Source organism: Mobula hypostoma, chromosome 11 (assembly GCF_963921235.1).
Source record: "Mobula hypostoma chromosome 11, sMobHyp1.1, whole genome shotgun sequence".
Taxonomy (NCBI): domain Eukaryota; kingdom Metazoa; phylum Chordata; class Chondrichthyes; order Myliobatiformes; family Myliobatidae; genus Mobula; species Mobula hypostoma.
The window spans coordinates 13825653-13846197 of record NC_086107.1 but is presented as its reverse complement, the minus strand read 5'-3'; the positions used below and the strand labels follow the sequence as shown (position 1 = coordinate 13846197).

The following is a 20545-nucleotide window of genomic DNA, read 5'->3' as shown; positions in this document are numbered from 1 at the left end:
CGCTGTGGAGGCCAGGTCATTGGGTGTATCTAAGGCAGAGATTGATAGGTTTTTGATTGGACACAGCATCAAAGGTTATGGGGAGAAGGTCAGGGAATGGGGTTAAGGAGGAGAAAAAAGGATCAGCCATGATTAAATATCGGAGCAGACTCGATGGGCCAAATAGCCTAATTCTGCTCCTATGTCTTATGGTCTTATAACTCAACTCAATTCTGAACTGTTTCCACAACCTATTGGACTCATCTTCAACGATTCTACAACTTGTATTCTTAGTATTAATTTTTTTTTAGTTATTACGTTTTTGTATGAGCACAGTTTGTCTTCTGCACATTGGTTGGTCGCCACGCTTTTGGGGTCAATGAAACATGCCCACAGCTTGCTCTCCAGTACGTCCTTGAGATGTGGGAGGAAACTGGAGCAACCAGAGGAATCCCACGCAGTCATAAGGAGACATCCATACTCCTTACAGACAACAATGGAATTGAGCCCAGGTTGCTGGTGTTGTAAAGTGTTAGCACAACAGCGAGCTGCTCTGGCACTGAAAACATCATTTCTTAGAAACATAATTTCTTAGACTTGGGATCAACAGGCATTTTAAGTTCAGAAGTCCCAGAGAAGTGAAAACCGTAGCTCCTTCTGGTAATAATTTCCTCAGCAACTCTTCCTATATTACTCCATGATAATCCTGAGGGAATGTTATTCTGGGAATAAGCATCTTCAGCTATACATCTGCACTGAGTATCACCAGTCTCATTATAACGACAGAGCTGAGTGAGTGGTAGCTGAAGGGAAAGTCCAGCTGTGAAACATTTGCAGAGTCTGAGTGCTAAACAAACGCATGGTGTTTAGGATATAAGATGTTGAGGACTGGATCTGCATTTATGCTGCAAGCAAGCACAGGGATTGCTGGTTGTCAAATGAGAAACATTTTTCCAGAAATGCGAATGAAGTTGCATTCACCACCTCCCTCACCTCTCTTCAGGGCAACGCTTCACCTGCAAATCCGCTGGGGTCGTCAGTTGTGTCTGGCACTCACAATGCGGCCTCCTCTACATTGGTGAGGCCCATCCGAAATTGGGGGACTGCTTTGTTGAGCACCTTCCGCCACAAGCAGGACTTCCGGATGGCCAAACATTTTAATTCTGATTCTCATTCCCATTCTGACGTGTCAATCCATGGCCTCCTCTTGTGCCAGGAAGAAGCCTCTCTCATGGTGGAGGAGCAACAATTTTATATTCTGTCTGGGTACCCTCCAACCTGATGGTATGAATATCGATTTCTCCTTCCAATGAACAAAACTCCCTTCTCTTCCCCGTCAACCCACCCTTTTTCATTACTCCACTCTGACCTTTCACTTCTAACCTGCCCCCTTCCCTCACATTCCGAAGAAGGATCTCAGCCTGAAATGTTGACTGTTTACTCTTTTCATGGATGTTGCCTAATCTGCTGAGTTCCTCCAGCATTTTGTGTGTGTTGCTTTGGATTTCCAGCATCTGCAGATTTTCTCATGTTTGTGAAGTTGTAACAGCAGCCTTTTCCAAATCTGATAAATACGATTAATTTTTTTCCCTCTGTCAAACTGGTAGGAATCTTGGGAAATGTATGGGTCACCATGGTAACATAGTGGTTAGTGTAATGCCGTTTTCTAACATATTGTGAATCCAGACACTTTGTAAAATAATTTTATGTTTTATTGTGTGTGTGTGTGTGTGTGTATATGTGTATGTTCGTGTGTTGAGAGGGTGACGTGCTATCTTCAATGTAATGGAACTATCCCCCTTTCAAATGAACAAGATGTAAATTTTATTTTTTTAGAACCAATTTTAATCAATCTCAAAATCACAAACAACAAAAAAAAGTTATTGGTTTTATACCTTGCTTGGTGATTTAAAGAAAAACTAACAAATGCTATTACAGTGCCAATAGTCCAGGTTCAATTTTACCGCTATCTGTAAGGTGTTTGTGTACTCTTCATTGGTCTATGTCAAACATAACTGTTGCATCCCAGCCACCTCCATGAAACAGAAGCCAGGGCAGTATGATGTGGAGAGCAACCTGTTGTCCGTGTAGCAGGCTTTCCCTCTCCACACTGGTGATGAATCCTGAGGAGTGGCAGAGTCCAGGGACCTCACAGGATTTTCCAATCAGTGTTGAACTCAACAAATGACTGGCCTAGGAACTCCAGCTCTGGATTTTCCCTTGGGGCTTACTCCTGAAGCCTTCCCCATGAGTGCAAGGCAGTGGAGGTTTGAGATCAGAGCTTTCTTTCCAGTTGAGCAGTCAGCCGTGGCTGGAGGGCCCATCAGCCTGAAGCTACCGTTTTAAGGCACCAATACCCCACCTTTGCCCCTTCTCCTCTCAGTAGAAATGGTTCCGCTGGGCTTTGTAGCTAAGCCCTAAGTAAAGGCTAGGAGCTGGACTTGGTTGTCAGAGCCTATCTTCGACACACTCCATTGGGAGCAGTTACGGGGTAGTCGGAGCTTATCCCCACTATCTCCCCCAGCTATAACAACCCTAAGGAACCACATTCTTCCTGTGACCACATGGGTTTCCTCCCACATTCCAAAGACCTATGGGTTGGTATGTTAATTGCTAACATGGGTGTAACTGGGTGGTGCAGACTCATTGGGCCAGAAAGGCCAAAAACTGTATCGTTTCTCTAAATTAAAAAAACAATCTATAACTGTATTGTTTCTCTAAATTAAAAAAAAACTATAACTATTGTTTCTCTAAATTAAAAAGCAATTTGGTTAACAGATTTATATAGAACATAGAACATTGGCCCACAATGTTGTACTGATATTTTAACCTAGTCTAAGATCAATCTAAGCATTCCCTCCTATGTAGCCCTCCAGTTTCCCTTCAACCATGTGCCTAAGAGTCCCTTAAATGTCCCAAATGTATTTGCCTCTTCTCATACCCCTGAGGGTGTTCCATGCACCCACTACTCTTTTTTTCAAAAAACCTGCTTCTGAGATTCCTCCTATGCTTTACTCCAATCATTTTAAAATCATGCCCCCTCACATTTGCCATTAGTTGAAATAAACTTTATTTAGTCAGGTGTGGTTGCAATGTTGATTTGTGAATCTACCCTTCCATCAACAAGTCAAGCTGTGCAGACTTCCAAATGTTCTCCAAACTACTGAAGATTTGTCCAACAGAAGCCTAAAGTTTACCAAGTGAACACTTGTTCTCACATTTGATACCAGGCATCTTGTCCTGGAGCCAAGTGAGATGATGCACACAAGCTTGAGTATACGTGAGAGTTATAAAGGGTATAGTTGTTCTTCCTCACCACCCTAGAAGATTCACAAATTGTACATCAGCAAGGTCAGCACGGACTTTAATCTTGTGACTTTTTTTTAGTAATGGAGAATGGCCTACTGTTCCAAAATTGGATTGACAGCTGGGAATATTCAGACTTTTTTTAAAACCCTTGTGTATTGGGGGGGAAAAAAAGACTTTGTTTACGGAGAAGTAAAAGATTGCAGATGTTTTTGTTTTAAACTGAGATCTTTTAATTCTATTTTCGAATTCTATGGTGGGACATGTAATCTTTTCCTATTGTACAGTCCACCACTGAAACAATACCCCAGTTCTATTTGGATTATTCAGAAGTAGTTCTGGTCACCTACCTACAGGAAAGATGTCAATAAGATTGAAAGAGTACGAAAAAATATTTACAAGAATGTTGCCAGCATTTGAGGACCTGAGTTTAGGGAAAGGTTGAACAGGTTTGGATTTTATTCCCTAGAGCGTAGAAGAATGAAGGGAGATTTGATGGACATCTACAAAATTATGATGGGTATAGATAGGGTAAATGCACGTTTTTCTCCACCCAGGTTGGACGAGACCAGCAGTAGAGGTCATGGGTTAAGGGTGAAAGGTGAATTGAGAGGGAACTTCTTTACTCAGAGGGTGGTGACAATGTGGAACAAGCTGCCAGCAGAAGTGGTGAATGTGCGTCCAATTTCAACATTTAAGATTAATTTGGATAGGTACCTGGATGGGAGGGGTATGGATGGCTATAGTCCGGGTACAGGTTGTTGGGACTAGGCAGAATAATAGTTCGTTAAAGACTAGATGGGCCAAAGAGCTGATTTCTGTGTTCTGTGACTCTGAATAGTTCGGGCTTTGCTGAATTATGCTAATAAGTGCTAAAAATAAAAGGTATACTTGGGTTCCAAGCAGAAAAGAGTTGCTAAGCTGTGCCCAGCAGTTTGGACATTGTTTTATCTTCAGCACTTTCAATAATTATAGTTCATTTCTCTTCTGTGTTGACTTAGTGCCCGTAATTGTGGAAGGGAATGTTGTCTTTGTGCCATCTCGTACGAGAGAACTTCCTGCTTTAATTATACCTGCAAACATGCTTAGTTTTCAAATGTCAGCTGAGTGTGGATTCCAAGAGATTTAGTGTCACACTCTTAGTTATTTGGTATCCCTCTGTGTTAGTTATTTAGTGTTGGAATGAAGCTGAGCCAGGCTGAAACAGTATCCAATGGAAAAGGCAATTTTAACCCCTTCTCCACTTGTCAGTGAAGCAAAACAATCTGTTCTGCCAGTTTCTATTCCACCACATTTACTTCCTAGTGGAAACCATGTCCCTGTCGCCAGAAATGGTAGCAATTCAAAGTAGCACACTCCTGGCTTCGCCTATCACCTGCCTGCTGTATGGATTTCCCCTCTCTCCACCTTTTAACACTAGCTTATTCCCCCCTCCTTTCTAGTCCTGATAAAGCGTCCTGACTCTTCATAGATGCTGCCTGATCTGCTGAGTACCTCCAGCATTCTATGTGAGCTACCCCAAAGACAGAGATTTTTTTTAGGATTAGCTTTATTTGTCACAGATAGATTGAAATGTACATTGAAATACATTACGAACACAAGAAAATCTGCAGGAGCTGGAAATCCAAAGCAGCGCGCACAAAATTCTGGAGGAACTCGTGAAGTCCTGACAAAGGGTCTCTGCCTGAACTTTGAAACTGTTTACTCATTTCCGTAGGTGCTGCCTGGCCTGTTGTGTTCCTCCAGCATTTTGTGCGCATTGCAGTGAAATGCGTTGTTGCCAACAATCCCAGGTAGCAAGGATTATTCTGGAGGCAGCCTGCAAGTGTTGCCGTGCTCCCAGCACCAATATAGCATGCCCACAACATCCTAGTGCAATGAGGCAGATTGTTGACGTCATGATGTACTTTCTCATGGGCATACTCCTTATTATCTGCCTGCACTGCATTCTCTCTGTAACTGTAACACTTTTCTGCATTGATTTTGTTTTATTGCACTATCTCATAAAGACTCCTAAAGAGACATTTAAGAGGTTCTTGGATAGGGACATGGATGAAAGAAAAATGGAGGGCTAGGTCGGATGGAAAGGTTGGATTGATCTTAAAGTAGGTTAAAAGTTCAGCACAATATCGTGGGCCATGCTATGCTGTACGGTTCTATGTTCTACCTCAATGCACTGTTATAATGAAATCATCTGCATGGATGGCATGCAAAACAAAGTTTTTCATTGTACCTCAGTACATGTGAGCATGGTAAACCTATTCCAGTTCCTCATAGTTCTCTGCTTGGAGAATTTAAATTCAGTAAATCAGGTTTTTTTTTTAAAAAAAAGAAAATGGGTGGCGGTTGGGAGATGCATCTCTACCAAAGGAGGTGTAAGGCACTCCTTCCCCCTGCTAGCCTGCAGGTCACCCTTGGGAAAGGTGTAGCACCTGCTTAGCCTCCTGATCAGGGTCATGTGAAACCATGGGAGCAGGTGGTGGATGGTCATATGTGCAGCTCGTGCCTATCACAAGTCCTGGTTATGCGACCACTAGCACCAGGCAGACAATCTCTGAAGAGTATCGATAATGTCTGGGGTCACCCGTCTTGTGAAGACACTGCCCAGAAGAAGGCAATGGCAAACTACTTGTACACAGGCAGTCCCCAGGTTACAAACGAGATCCGTTCCTAAGTCTGTCTTTAAGTCGAATTTGTAAGTAAGTCGGAACAGGTACATACAGTTCTTATTTAGTGCCAGTTAGTCAAATGTTTGTCTTAGTATAGAGTATATATTTTACCTTTCTATGCATATAAAACATTTAAGAAACACTTCCAAATACACTGCATTGCTTAGTAATAATTGTAGCTTTCATCGGGACAGGGCTTTTCACATGCTCCATTATTCTCACTTTATCCTTTAAAATTGTTCCAATCGTTGACCGATTGTAGCCTGACGCTTTTCTAATGACCACTAGTGTTTCACCTCTTTCCGATTGCTTTATTATTTCCACTTTATTTCCAATCGTGATCGTTTTCCTTTTCTTTGATGCATCACCAGCACTGACATCGGATTTATGCTTTGGAGGCATAGTTACATGGGTAAAAAAGAGAAAATTTTAAGCCAAATACAAAGTTACACACTCAACACAGTGTTAACAGCAACGTGATCTGACTTAAAATGGCGGACGGCGTTCTCCTTCCTCGAGCCGACGAACCGCTGAAGCGCGCAATGTTTTCATGACCATCACAAAGTAGTACGTGCATTCGTTATTATGAACCATTGTATTTAACTCAAATTTTTAATATAATAGGTTTTATGGCAGTCCATTCGTAAGTACGAGTTGTCTGGAAGTCGGATGCTCTTAACCCGGGGAATTACTATGTAAAGATTTGTCAAGAACAATCATGCTCATGGTTAAGACCATGATCGCCCATATCAGACGACTTGGCACATGGTGACGATGAAATTGTGTAAATCGGGGGTCCCAAATTGGCATCATTGGTGGACACAGAACTAGTCCATTGTTGCCAAGAGACCCTGTCTGGTTTATATGCCCTTCAGGAAGGTAAATCTGCAACCTTTGGGTTGACGTAGATATACTCATCTCTTTACTGTCCTTTCATGTGATCTAGCAAGCCACAGTTGTCCTTGACCACCACCACAAGCCATTTTAATAGACTACCATCTTCACGTGCATGACAATGGTTAAGGAGGTGGCTTGCCAATACGGTGTTGAGGTAAATTTGGGATGCTTGGTGTCAGCCTTGTCAACTATGCCCACATCCCTGTTTCTCCAAACAGAGATCTTTCAACTTTTAATTCACATTTTGCTGAATTCATTGTTACCTGATAGTATCCAAGATAGCTGACACATCCTCTTACAAAGCTGAAAATTAACATGAAAATTTAAAAAAAAAGAAATGTAGATCCTGCAAATCTAAAATAAAAGCAAAATATTGCAAATAAGACCACAAACCATAGGAGCAAAACTAGGCCACTTGGCCTATTGAAATGCTCAGCAGGTCAGGCTGCGATGGTGGGAAGAGGAATGGTGCTAATTTTTCAGGTGAAAAAGCCCTCCAGAATTGAGAGACAAAGAGAGACTTAGATTCTCTTGTTTTCTACTTTGCTCATACCGTCCATCTTTCTTTCATTCATGTGCCTCTTAGGTAGGCAGCTGGAGTAAGAAAATGGAGAGCTATGGGCGTTGTAGGAAAGAGGTTTTAAATTGATCATGAAGTAGGTATATACAGGTTAGCACAACTTCGTGGTCTGAAGGACCCCTTACTGTGCTATACTGTTCTATGTTCTACGCGGGAAGAGGTGAGGGAGGGATATCTCTAATAGGGTAAAACCAGCATGACTGTGGGGAAATAATCACTTAGACCCCCTATCATTAGGAAAGAGGTACCATAAGCATTCAGACAAGATCTGTTAGGACGGGAAACAGCTTCTTCCTCCAGGCTATGAGATTATGGAACTCCCTGCCACCACCAGGTCTCATCACATACCTGTATGAAGTTCTAGTAACATTATACTGTTTACTTTTTGACTTGTTGTGAATGCACCTTATGCTAACTGTCCATCTTCTGGAATATATTATTTGTTAATTTATTTGTGGCAATATGACTTGATGTGTGGTATGAGAGTTAGATGTACTGTTATGCATCTTGGTCCACAGAAATATTGTTTCACTTGATGGTGTACATGTATATGGTTGAGTGACAATAAACTTGAACTTGAATTTGATAAATAATGTTATGTATCTGGACAAGGAGTGAATAGGAGTAGCAAGAGAATGGGAACATAAACAAGACAATGTAGGTATAGTTAAGCATTATGTAATATTGGCTTGTTTGTTTTCCTGTTGGACTGGAGGACATGCCAGCCATGTCTTCCTGCTCTATGTTTTGCAACGCCTACATTCTTTTGTGGAAACAGAAAACTTTCTTGCATCTTATCCCCTGGGGTCATTCTGGTTTTACACTATTTCCTGCCATCCACCCCACACACACAGACTTCCACTCTTCTAAAGCTTAGCAAGTTTCTTTCCCAGTTCTGACGAAGGCCCGGAATGTTAGGTCTGTTCTCTTCAAGCAGATGCAGCTTGACCTGTAGAATATTTCCAGAATTTCTTGGAAGAGCATGATAATGTTACGAAGTTAATTATTAGAAGTAATTGAAATTTCTCACTTCCTGGATGCCCGCTAGAAAGAGGAAACAAATTAGTTTTAGTTTAATTCAAGAATGTCCAATTACAGTTCAAATTCCATTTATTATGAAATTAAGTTGATGCCAGCAGATCAGGTAATTCACATGTTATGTCCAGGGGCTAAATTCTGTCTCTGAGCAAACTCTTCTATTGCTTCATCAATTATGAGAAATGTCTCAAAAACATTTCACACACTACTTATAAAAAGAACAACGGTCATTGTATGATAGCAACAAGTTTACACACTGGGTTCCCACAAATAGTGATGGAATGAGTAACTAGCTTTTTTTTGCTCGGGATATTTTATTGATGAAGGCAATGGGATTAATAGTGTTAATTTAAATGAAATAGTGTATCCAATTTGCCTTATGAAGCAAGCAACTAAGTTTAACTTCAAATTGAATTTATTGTTGTTTGTACAATTACCTTGAAACACGGGTACAATGAAAACTTGCAGCAGCATCTCAAGTACCCATGTACAGACAATATTTATTTACTGCTTGTTATGGTGGGTTTAGGACAGATAATGAAAGGCCACCATCTCTGTCCTTGGCCATCCAGATGTAGAAGGATTCTTCATTGCTATTTCCGTAAGTTTTGTTTTGACCAGTCTGAGTTATAAGCCCTGAGGTGAACCCCTGAACATGGAGAACCGGTGGACCACTCTTAGTCTGGCTTGTAACTTGCTATCTATTACCCCTCAACCACCGGGATCTTGAACCGAAGGGGATAACCTCCCTCAACTTCACTTGCCTCATCACTGAGCTGTTCCCACAACCTATAGATTCACTGTCATCATCTCATGTTCTCAATATTTATTCTTACTTATTTATTATTATTCTTTTTGTATTTGCACAGTTTGTCTTCTGCAAACTGGTTGTTGATCCATTTGGATGTGGTCTTTCAGTAATTCTATTATAGTTATTGAATTAATTGAGTTTGCCCACAAGAAAACGAATCTCAGGGTTGTCCATGGTGACATATACGTACCTTGATAATTTACTTTGAACATTGAACTTTGATCTTTCTGGCAAGGGTGAACCTACCAAAAGCCCAAGCATAAGGCCCTGACTCCAGCCAGCGCCCTGTAGCTCTCTGGGACATTGAGGCACCCAAGCCTCCAAACCATGACAAAGCAGTGGTTCTTGGAGTTACAGCCCACACAGAGCATAAATTATGCAGGATGGGGAAAAGACCTTGCAAAAACAAGACCCAGGTGTGAAGTAAAAAGACACCATCAGAGACAATTCCATGAGATGGTCTATAATGTTCCAATGTAGAGAAAGGCTAAGGTTTGTGTAGAACAGTTCAAGAACTTGATGCTTGTAGGGAAGCAGCAGATTGTGAACCTGGTGGTATGGGACCTTAGACGTCCGTACTTCCTGGCTGATGCTCAAGAGGCCAGGGCTCAGATGCAGAGGATCATCGATGATGTGCGTCAGCCTCTTGAGGCAGTTCCTCCTTTAGAGGTTCTCAATGGTGGGGAATATTTTGTCCAGGATGGACAGGGCTGTGCCCACAATCAGAATTGAGTTGAACATCACTGACGTATGTCGTGAAATTTGTTGTTTTGCGGCAGCAGGATAGTGCAATACAGAAAAATAAATAATGCAGATAGGGAGCAAAAATTGTCAGGCAGTGTTATTGGTTTGCTTTATTGTCCATTCAGAAATCTGATGGCGAAGAGGAAGAAGCTTTTCCTAAAACATTGAGTGTGCATCTTCAGGCTTCCTATTTGATAAGGAGAGCATGCCCTGGGTAATGGGTGACCTTAATGGTGAATGCCACTTTTTTAAAGCATCATATTTTGAAGATGTACTGGATGTTGGGGGAAGCGAGTGCCCGGAACGGAGCCGGTTGAGTTCGCAACCCCCTGCAGCTTTTCCCAATCCTGTGCACTGGCCCCTCCATACCAGACAGTGATACAACCATTTAGAAAGCTCCCCATTGTCGAACTCATTTATTGATGTGACACAGCTTGGAGTAGTCACCCTGCCCAACAATCTCCCAGTTTAATGCTAGCCTAATCACAGGACAATTTAGAAAGATCAATTAACCTACAAATCAGTAACTCTTTAGACTGTGGGAGGAAACCTCCATGGTCACAGGGAGCAGGCAGCGGCGTGAGTTGAACCCGGGTCACCTGGACTGTAATGCGTCGTGCTAACCACTATACAACTGTGCTGCCCCTGCAGTCACGGTAGCGTGGTGGAGTCGACAATCTCTTGTGCTCCTGTGCATTGGAATGTAACAAACCGTGATGCAACCAGGTCAAGATGCTTTCAATAGGGCTTAGCATCCAATTAAATGCCCGTAACACTGGACATCAGTCCAGGTTTGGAAATTGTACCTTGGAATGGCATGTGCTCTTAAATACCGAAGACCTTCCAAGCTAGAGTTCATAACAAAATTGTGCTACTCAGTGGCATTGTGGTGAACTGCACCATTTGCCATTCTCTATATACAGCAATTTAAAAAGGAGATCATAAAGACAGTTTATTTTTGTTAGATAGTGCACATTTCCTCTCATTCAGAATAGGTTTGATTAATGCAGAGTTGGCAAACTCCAGTTAGTAATTTATTCAAATAACCAAATTTTCTCAATGGTACGTTGTGTCCTGCTAGACTCAGCATTTTGTCAGTTTGATTTAATAGCACATAAGTGCCATTACAAAGAAATCACAGCAGCACCTCTGCTTCCCTCGATGTTTGCGAAGATTTGGCATGTCATTTCAAAATTTGACAAACCTTTATAGATGCACAGTGGAGAGTATCCTTACTGGTACGGAAATACCAATGCCCAAAAACAGAAGAGGCTACAAAAAGCGATGGATACAGTCAAGTCCATCACAGGCAAAGCCCTCCCCATCAATGAGCAAAATGTGCTGCCACAAGGAGGCAGAATCCATCATCGCGGACCCCCACCATCCAAGCCATGCTGTCCCCTCACTGCTGCCATCAGGAAGGAGGTACAGGAGCCTTGCGTCCCACACCACCAGGTTCAGGAACAGTTATTACCCCTCAACCATCAGTCTCCTGAACCAGCTTGGATAACTTCACTCACCTCAACTCTGAACTGATTCCACAATAAATGGACTCCACAATTCATATCCTCAGTTATCCACCCATCTATCAATTTATCCACCCATCCAGTATTTGCACATTGGTTTATTTGTCAGTCTTTGTGTGTAGTTTTTCATTGGTTCTCTTGCATTTCATTGTTTTAATGTGAATGCCAGCACAAAAATGATTGTCAATGATTTGGACTATGGGATCAATGGATTTGTGGTTAAATTTGCCGATAATACAAAGATAGGTGGAGGAGCGGGTAGTGTTGAGGAAACCGAGAGCCTGCAGAGAGACTTGGATAGTTTAGGGGAATGGGCAAAGAAGTGGCAAATGAAATAGAATGTTGGAAAGTGTGTTGTCATGCACTTTGGTGGAAGAAATAAACAGGCAGACTATTATTTAGATGGGGAGAGAATTCAAACACAGAGACGCAATGGGACTTGGGAGTCCTTGTGCAGGATACCCTAAAGGTTAACCTCCAGCTTGAGTCAGTGGTGAAGAAGGTGAATACAATATTGCCATTCATTTCTAGAGGTACAGAATATAAGAGCAGCGATGTGATTTTGAGGTGCTATAAGGCACTCGTGAGACTACACTTAGAGTACTGTGTGCAGTTTTGGGCTCCTTATTTTCGAAAGGATATACTGACAGTGGAGAGGGTTCAGAGAAGATTCACAAGAATGATTCCAAGAATAAAAGGGTTACCATATGAGGAACGTCTGGCAAGTCTTGGGCTGTATTCCACGGAGTTCAGGAGAATGAGGGGGGATCTCATAGAAACATTCTGAATGTTGAAAGGCCTGAACAGATTAGATATGGCAAAGTTATTTCCCATGATAGGGGAGTCTAGGACAAGAAGGCACAACTTCAGGATTGAAGGACGTCCATTTAGAACAGAGATGCAGAGAAATTACTTTGGTCAGAGGGTGGTAAATCTGTGGAATTTGTTACCACAGGCAGCTGTGGAGGCCAAGTCATTGGGTGCATTTAAAGCAGAGATAGATGGGTTCTTGATGAGCCAGGGCATCAAAGGGTATGGGGAAAAGGCAGGGGAGTGGGGATGACTGGAAGAATTGGATCAGCTCCAGATTCAACGGACGGAATGGCCTACTTCTGCTCCTATACCTTATAGGAAATGAATCTCAGGGCAGTATAAGTGACATGTTGGTGCTTTGATAATAAATTTATTTATTATTTATAAAAACAGGACAGTAACAGGCTTTTCTGGCCCAACAAGCCCGCACTGCCCAATTATACCCATGTGACCAATAAATCTACTACCCATACTGTCTTTGGGATGTCGGAGGAAACCAGAGCACCCAGAGGAAACCCACACAATCCAGGGAGAAAGTACAAACTCCTTACAGAGGCAGCAATTGAACCCTGGTTGCTGGTGCTGTAAGGCATTACACTAACCATGATGCTACTAATTTCCTTGAACTTTCAATTTTGAGTTTTCCTTGTTGTGCATCATTGCAGAAAGTTTTTCTCAAATGTATTTTCCATCTATCTCTACCAGCTGGCTTTCCTGAGTGACCAAAATAGCCCGCAGGAAGTTGTGATGCTTGATTACAAAGATGTCCAAGTGGATGCAGCAATCTGTGTGTCACAGAAATATGTTTGAGATAAGTTTGTGGAGTTGCTGCAATGGTATTTCTTGTGGGAATTGTTAGACTCTTACTTAGAGCTCAAGGAATCACGTTGATAGTTTTGAGTTGGCATTTTATTATTTTCTGAACTGTTCTAAGCTTTGTTGTGTTGGCTATTAGGGCTACAACCACACTCAAAAGGTCATTTATATGTAAATGTTCTCATGGTGAGATTCATTATGAATATCTTTTTACGAGATGTATCTTTGTATAGAAAGGTCAGAAGTTCATTCTGTTCTCAGTTCAAAATATCTTCCCACAAAATGAAGGGAAAGCCAAGGTCATGTAAATCTTCAAATGTTCAAGTGTAAAAGGCTAATGATGCCTGTCTAGTTTACGGTCTAAAACTTGAGCTGTACACTGAAAGACTTTCCTAAGTGTGGTCCTTGGTGCCTTGGTTAGGTTAGAGGTATTTACATTTCAATGTCATCTGCGAGCTACATTTTGCAGAGCATTTGATGGCTCTGGACCTGTATTCATTGGGATTTAGGAGAATGAGGGGAGGATCTTATGGTGGCATGGTAGCATAGTGGGTTAATCGGCAACCTGGGTTCAATTCACTGCCTGTAAGGAGTTTGTATGTTCTCCCCATAACCACATGTGTTTCCTCCATGTGCTCTGGTTTCCTCCCACATTCCAAAGACGTCCAGGTTGGTAGGCTAATTAGTCACTGTAAATTGTCCCATGATTAGGCTTGGATTAAATTAAGAGGTTGCTGGGCAGTGCAGCTCGAAGGGCCAGGAGAGCTATTCTGTACTGTATCTCAATAAAATTAAAATAAATAAAATTTCATTGAAACCTACAGAATATTGAGAGGCCTAGAGAGAATGGACTGGAGAGAATGTTCCCAATAGTCAGAGAGTCTAGGATCAAAGTCTCGGTTCTAGGCTTTCCGGAGATCATTCCTGCATCATCAGGCTTGAATGCCTCTGGTGTGACCCTCAGCAGTTTGCAGATCTCATGTTTCATTCATGGATTCCAGTTGGGGAAGACTGAATGATTTTGTGGGGATGCTCGTCTACAACTGTTTTAATGAAGGCCGTGAGAACCATGGTGCATTCATTCAGATCTACAGATGCGTCCTTGAACATAGCCCAGTCTTCCAATTTAAAGCAATCCCAAACCTCTTCTCTGCCTCCTGGGACCACACCTTTGTTGTCCTAATCTCTGCAGTTTTGCTCTTTCACCTCTCACCAGTGGGAGAAGGAGAGCCCATGATCCGATGTACCGAAATGCTGTCTGAGCATGGAATGGTAGGCATTCCTTATCTTAGTATAACAGCATTCTAGTGCATTGGGACCTCTGATACTACAGGTTATATGCTTATGGTAATTAGGCAAGGTTTTCTTCAAACAAGAGAAAATCTGCAGATGTTGGAAATCTGCGCAACACACACAAAATGCTGGAGGAGCTCAGCAGGCCAGGCAGCATCTATGGAAAAAAAATACAGTCAACGCTTAGAGCAGAAACCTTGCGGCAGAGTTTCCTTCAAACAAGCCTGGTTGAAGTCAGTTTAGACTGGTACGTACAAGGCACAGCCTCGGAATACAAGGACATCCCCTTAGAACGGAGACGAGGAGACATTTCTTTGGCCAGATGGTGGTGAATCTGTGGAATTCATTGCCACACACAACTCTGAGGCCAAGTCATTGGTTGTATTTAAAGCAGAAGTTGCTAGATTCTTGATTATTAGGGATGCAAAAGGTTATGGGGAGAAGCAAGGAGAATGGGGTTCAGAGGGATAATACATAGCCATGATTGAATGGCCGAGCACATTCAGTGGGCTAAATGGCCTAATTCTGCTCCTTTGTCTTATGGTCTAGCTCATTTGTGCATGTAATGATACCATCCCATCAATGGTGCACTTATCACACTAGGTTTGCAATGACTCTGGTGGCATTCCTGCTGTAGTGTGCTTAACCTGACTGAATACAGCTTCCACATCAGACTGCATAGAGGAATTTGGCTGAATATGAATATCTGGTGTAATGTCAAAGCTCTATTTGGTATTTCTACATTGGATTTTAGCAAACTCATCATGCCCTTCTGTAAAATGAGGGGATGCTTGAGCGGGGATGTTTCATGTCCTGGAAGTTGGATTAGAATTTTTGTTCTTAAGCGATATCAATTACTAATAGTTGTCATTCTGCTGATTTGTCTCTCTGATAATAGTGAACTCCAATCCATTTAGTCTACTCAACCAAGGGGTTGTAACCAATCACAGATGCTATAATCTAGAGCAACTATCTACTGGAGGAAATCGGCAGGTTGAGCAGCATTGCGGTGGGGTGGGGGGGTGAGGGATTTATTGATATTTCAGGTTGAAGCCTAATGCAGGATCTCAACCCAAAAACATCAGCAATTCCTTTCCCCCCACAGATGTTGCTCAACCACCTGAGTTCCTCCATATGGAGGGAAGGCTGGGGCGGGGTTCTGAGTTGGATGATCAGCCATGATCATAATAAATGGCGGTGCAGGCTCGAAGGGCCGAATGGCCTACTCCTGCACCTATTTTCTATGTTTCTATGTTTCTATCATATTGCTTGTTTCTACCATGGAGATACTTGAGCAATGCCCTAATGTTAACTAAATGGTTAATGATCCCCAGTCATGTTCCAGACTCATTGATAAAACATGCCATTGGGGAAAGCATTGAGTGGCATTTCTACCAAAGGTGGTGAAAGGTGCTCCTTCTCTCTACTAGCCTGCAGGTCACCACCTGCTTAGGCCACGCTCCCCACTCTGATCAAGATCACATGAAACCATATATAAACCAACAGCCGATGCAGAATTGATTTTTTTTTTACTTTTGGGGGATTGTTTTTGATGGGAAAAGCTTGGGCAAAGGACCCATTTTCATCTACTTCACATTCCTCTATTGAAATATCTTTTTTTATCCCAACTTTTCCCATGTTTTATGAAGGTTCTGCCCTTGCTGAGTCTTACTCAGTGTTACAGATCTTGCTGGGCTGCAGTGCTGGGATTGGGTGGAGGGGTGGGGGAGGGAAGAATGAGGCACGTGTGTGGAGCTTTAAAATGGATGTGTACCACTTTGCTGCTGAGGGGTTTTGGGGAGGATTACCAGAAGCTTAGTATCCAAAACACTATGAAACTAGCTCAAGAAAGCCTAGGTTTTAATATTTATTTCAGTAACACTATGTGAATCGAGAGTAACTCTACACAACCTCTTCCTTCAGCTTCTCTATGAACAATGGGCCAGCTATGGAATATTTTACAAATACCAGCCACTGGATCTCGTGAGGTAAGGAGCTTGTGATCAGGTAAATAACCAACTTAAATCTGAAGTTCATTCATTGAGTACAAAGTGAGATCCAATGATCTATGAACAGTACAGCTGGAGACTTGGACATGCGCACAAAATACACATTTCCCAGCGTGCAGAATGCTCCCCCGAGCCAATGCACCAACTTTGAACTCACAGGAGCTTTTGCTGCCACGCCTGAGGTGGCATTACTTCCTGGTGTCCAGTTGCTGCTGGTTCTATGGAATAGATTCCCTGTCAAGTATAAATTTTAAATGGTTATGCTGTGTCATTGATGTAAATTGTATGCTTTTGGGACTTTAAACACACTAGTTCTACATATTAAAAAGCTATAAAGTATTTTTGGTAATAAGTACTAATGCTTCATTTAAGTAAACTGGTTTATTTAAAGCAGAGGTTGATAGGTCCTTGATTAGTAAGGGTGTCAAAGGCAGGGGAATGGGGATGAGAGGGATAATAATTCAGCCATGGCAGAATGATCCTTTCTCGTATGGTCTTATGAAGGTTGATTTAACTGGCTGCATCACCATCTGGTATGGTGGGCGGGGGTGGGGTGGTGGTAGTGGTGGGTGCAACTACTGCACAGGATCAAAGTAAACTGCAGGGAGTTGCTAAATTAGTCAGCTCCATTGTGGGCACTAGCCTATATAGTATCCAGGCCATCTTCAAGGAGCAGTGCTTCAAAAAGGCAGTGCCCATCATTACGGACCCCTACCACCCAGAACATGCCCTCTTCTCATTGCTACCATCAGGAAGGAGGTACAGAAGCCTGAAGGCATACAATCAAGGATTCAGGAACAGCTCCTTTCCCTCTGCCATCCAATTTCTAAATGGACATTGAATACATGAGCACTACCTCACTACTTTTTTATTTCTACTTTTTTGCACTAATTTAATTTTTAAAAATATACTTTATATTTCAGTTTTTGCTCTATTATCATATGTTGCATTGTATTACTCCCACAAAGTTAACAAATTTCAAACAAACTAGCTTTACTTGCTCCTTTGCCGTCTGCTATATAAACGCTCGGATCATCTGCTACCCAGCATGCACTTGGAGAATGAGTGGGAAATAAAGTCATAAGTCCACATAACCCCTTGAGTTATTACACCACTCAATAAGATCTCAGCTGCACCGATTATTGGCTTCATCTCCACTTTCCTGCCCGAGCAACATAAACCCTATTGGTTCTATCTTGTTGTTTTTCAGAGTGCTTTGTTAATTAGATTTCCAGACTCAGATCTGTGGTTCAACTTTTAATCTTCCAGTCATAGTGCCACGGGCAGGTTAAGTGATACAGTTTGAAGGCTGTACAGAGGGAAAAAAAACATCATTCAGTGGAGCATTGTATGTCCATGTAATAGACATACCTAACAATATAGATCTTTATTCAAAATTTAACCCTTGCAATAATATAAGCACCTGCAGATTTTATTTAAATCAGTCTCACTTTTAAGTTTCTCAATGGCTCAGCTGTCCCTGCCCTGGGAATAAAGAACGCCACTGGACTCAGAGTGAGTTCGTCATTGTCTTCGTGATTTATCCTGAGCCTGTTTGCCTGTTCTCTAGATTCCCTTGCAGTAGAATCACATATTCATCCTCTCAAGGTAACATTCGAAAGTAGCAGAGTCTAGCGTCAGAGAACAGAATAGAAGGAAATGCCTTTAGAACAGAAATGAAGAGAAATTTCTTTAGCCAGAAGAAGGTGAATTTGCAGAGTTCCTAAGACGGCTGTAGAGGGTAAATCACTTAATAATTTAAAACAGAGGTTGGTAGGTTCTTGATTAGTAAGAGTGTCAAAAGTTATGGGAACTGGGTTGAGAAGGAAAGAAATTCAGCCATGATTGACTAGCATTGCAGACTCAATGGGCCAAATGGCCAAATTCTGCTCCTTATTGAGAAATTAGAATTTTGTAAAACAAAATTAAGTAAGAAATGAAATTTGATCTAAACAATGGCAGATTGCAAGGTGTATCTGTTAGCTATAGTTAAATCTCAAATGCCTTGATTAATCTCTTACTCTCCTTCCAGCAAGTTCTGTAGCAAGATATCACCCTCAGCCTTTTATCAACCACAAAACCAAACCATTTTCCCCATGTTGCTTTTGAGTCTGTCATGGGCTAGAATCAATTTACGCTCAGACACTGCATGTTTGACTTGAGTCTGGAAAAGTAAATGAAGCATGCAAAATGTCAACAGAGTGAACCTCTCATGACCACCAGGGAGATCTTGGGTTTGTAAAGATCTGAGTAGCTGCAACAGGTTGTGAATTTTTTTGATGTAAAACAAAAGGCTAAATATCCTAAAATGGTAACCATGGAAGGAGAAGCTTTGCAGCCTTCAGTTCAAAGGCAAGCAGTCATGGAAGGGCTATTCAGCCCATCAATCCAGTTACCCATTTCAGGTCTTTACTGAGAAACTCCAGTGGATGGTAAAGCCTGCTGGTAGAAAGCAGCACATTGAACGTTTGCTGCAATTCTCATGAAACCTGGAGGAGATGTTCTTCACTCAGAGGGTGGTGAGTGCATGGGACGAGCTGCTAGTGGAAGTGGTGGATGTGGCTGGGATTTCAGCATTTAAGTGAAACTTGGATAAGTACATCGATGGGAGGAGGTTGGAGGTTTATGGTCCTGATGGGGGTCAATGCAACTAGGCAGAAAAATAGTTCAACATGGACTAGAAAGGTCAAGGGCCTTTCCCTGTGTTGTAGTGCTCTGACTGTATATGACTTGTGCAAGGTGAGCAAGGTAGGATAGGGTGGGAGGATCTTAGGACTGTTATTTGGAACATAGGGGAGATGGAGATGGGCTTCTTGGAAGGTGGGTAATTGGGGAATGGATGGGTGGAGTGCGTGAGAGGTCAGGAGGCAAGAAGAACGAAGATTTAGCAATTGGGGGAAGTGGAGACTGCTATATTGAGAGAAGAGTTGTCAATTTGGTCCAGGGAAGAGAGGTCCATTGGAAGAGTGTGTTAGGTCTGGAGAAGAAGTTGCTCCGAAGGTTCTTAGGAAATCAAGAATGAAGCAAAACTCTTGTGGTTACAGTTGTTTTATTAGATGTTCAGCCTAGTACAGGTCAGACAGGCTCAGACTGTGTCAACAAGCAAGACAGGTAAAGAAGTAACAAAGGAACTCGAGCACGTGATCTCCTTTTATACTGCAAACCCATCTGAACCAGTTTAGATAGAAACCTCTGACCAGGTCCTGATTCACACTTCAGCTTTGCAACCTAACTATGGAAATCTAGAAGCAAATATACTACAAGTCACTGAAAGGATATAGCTGGCCAGTGGTGTAGTGGCATCCGCACCGAGCTTTGAGGCGAGCGGTTCCAGATTCGAATCCAGCCGGCTTCTTGCATGCTTTCCATCCATGCTGGGTTGAGCATCGAGCTAAAAACAGACAACTGCTAAAGAAACGGCAGGGTTGCTACCTGATGCTCCACAAGGTGTGGAGAGTAATATCAGCACTGAAAGGTAACAGATTATACCAACATATGCAAGCATAATGAAAGGTAAAACTACAGGGAAAACACAATAAAATCAGCAATCTGGCTGTTGGATTAGGATCATAGAATCATAGAGCTCTGCAGCACAGAAATATGTCCTTCTGCCCATCTAGAATGTGCCGAACTCTTATTCTGTCAAGTCCCATCCACCAGCACCTGGACCATAGCCCTCCATAACCCTCTTGTCCATGTGCTTGTCCAATCTTCTCTGAAATGTTGAAATTCAACCTGCATCCATCACTTCCTCCGGCAACTTGTTCCACACACGCACCATGCTCTGAGTGAAGAGGTTCTCCCTCAGGTGCCCTTAAATATTTTGCGTTTCACCCTTAACCTATCACCTCTAGTTCTAGTCTCACCCAAGCTCAGTGGAAAACTTATTAATCCTATCTATACCCCTCATACTTCTGTATACCTCTAATAAATTCCTCCCCCACCACCACCACCACTCCCATTCCTAAATATGTAACCCACACACTTTCCCAGCATGGGATATTGTCCATTACTGTGCCAGGAGACTACGTTATTCCAGATTGTCCGACGATGATTATTTATAA

General features: G+C 42.2%; 1 protein-coding gene across 1 annotated transcript in view; it reads left to right on the top strand.

The window, feature by feature from the left end:
• ano1a (anoctamin 1, calcium activated chloride channel a) overlaps positions 1 to 20545 on the top strand; it is a 295780-nt gene that overhangs the window by 156205 nt on the left and 119030 nt on the right. The window contains exon 11 of the mRNA XM_063061696.1: positions 16396 to 16460. Coding sequence (XP_062917766.1) covers positions 16396 to 16460 — 65 coding nt within the window. The remainder of the gene's footprint in view (positions 1 to 16395; positions 16461 to 20545) is intronic.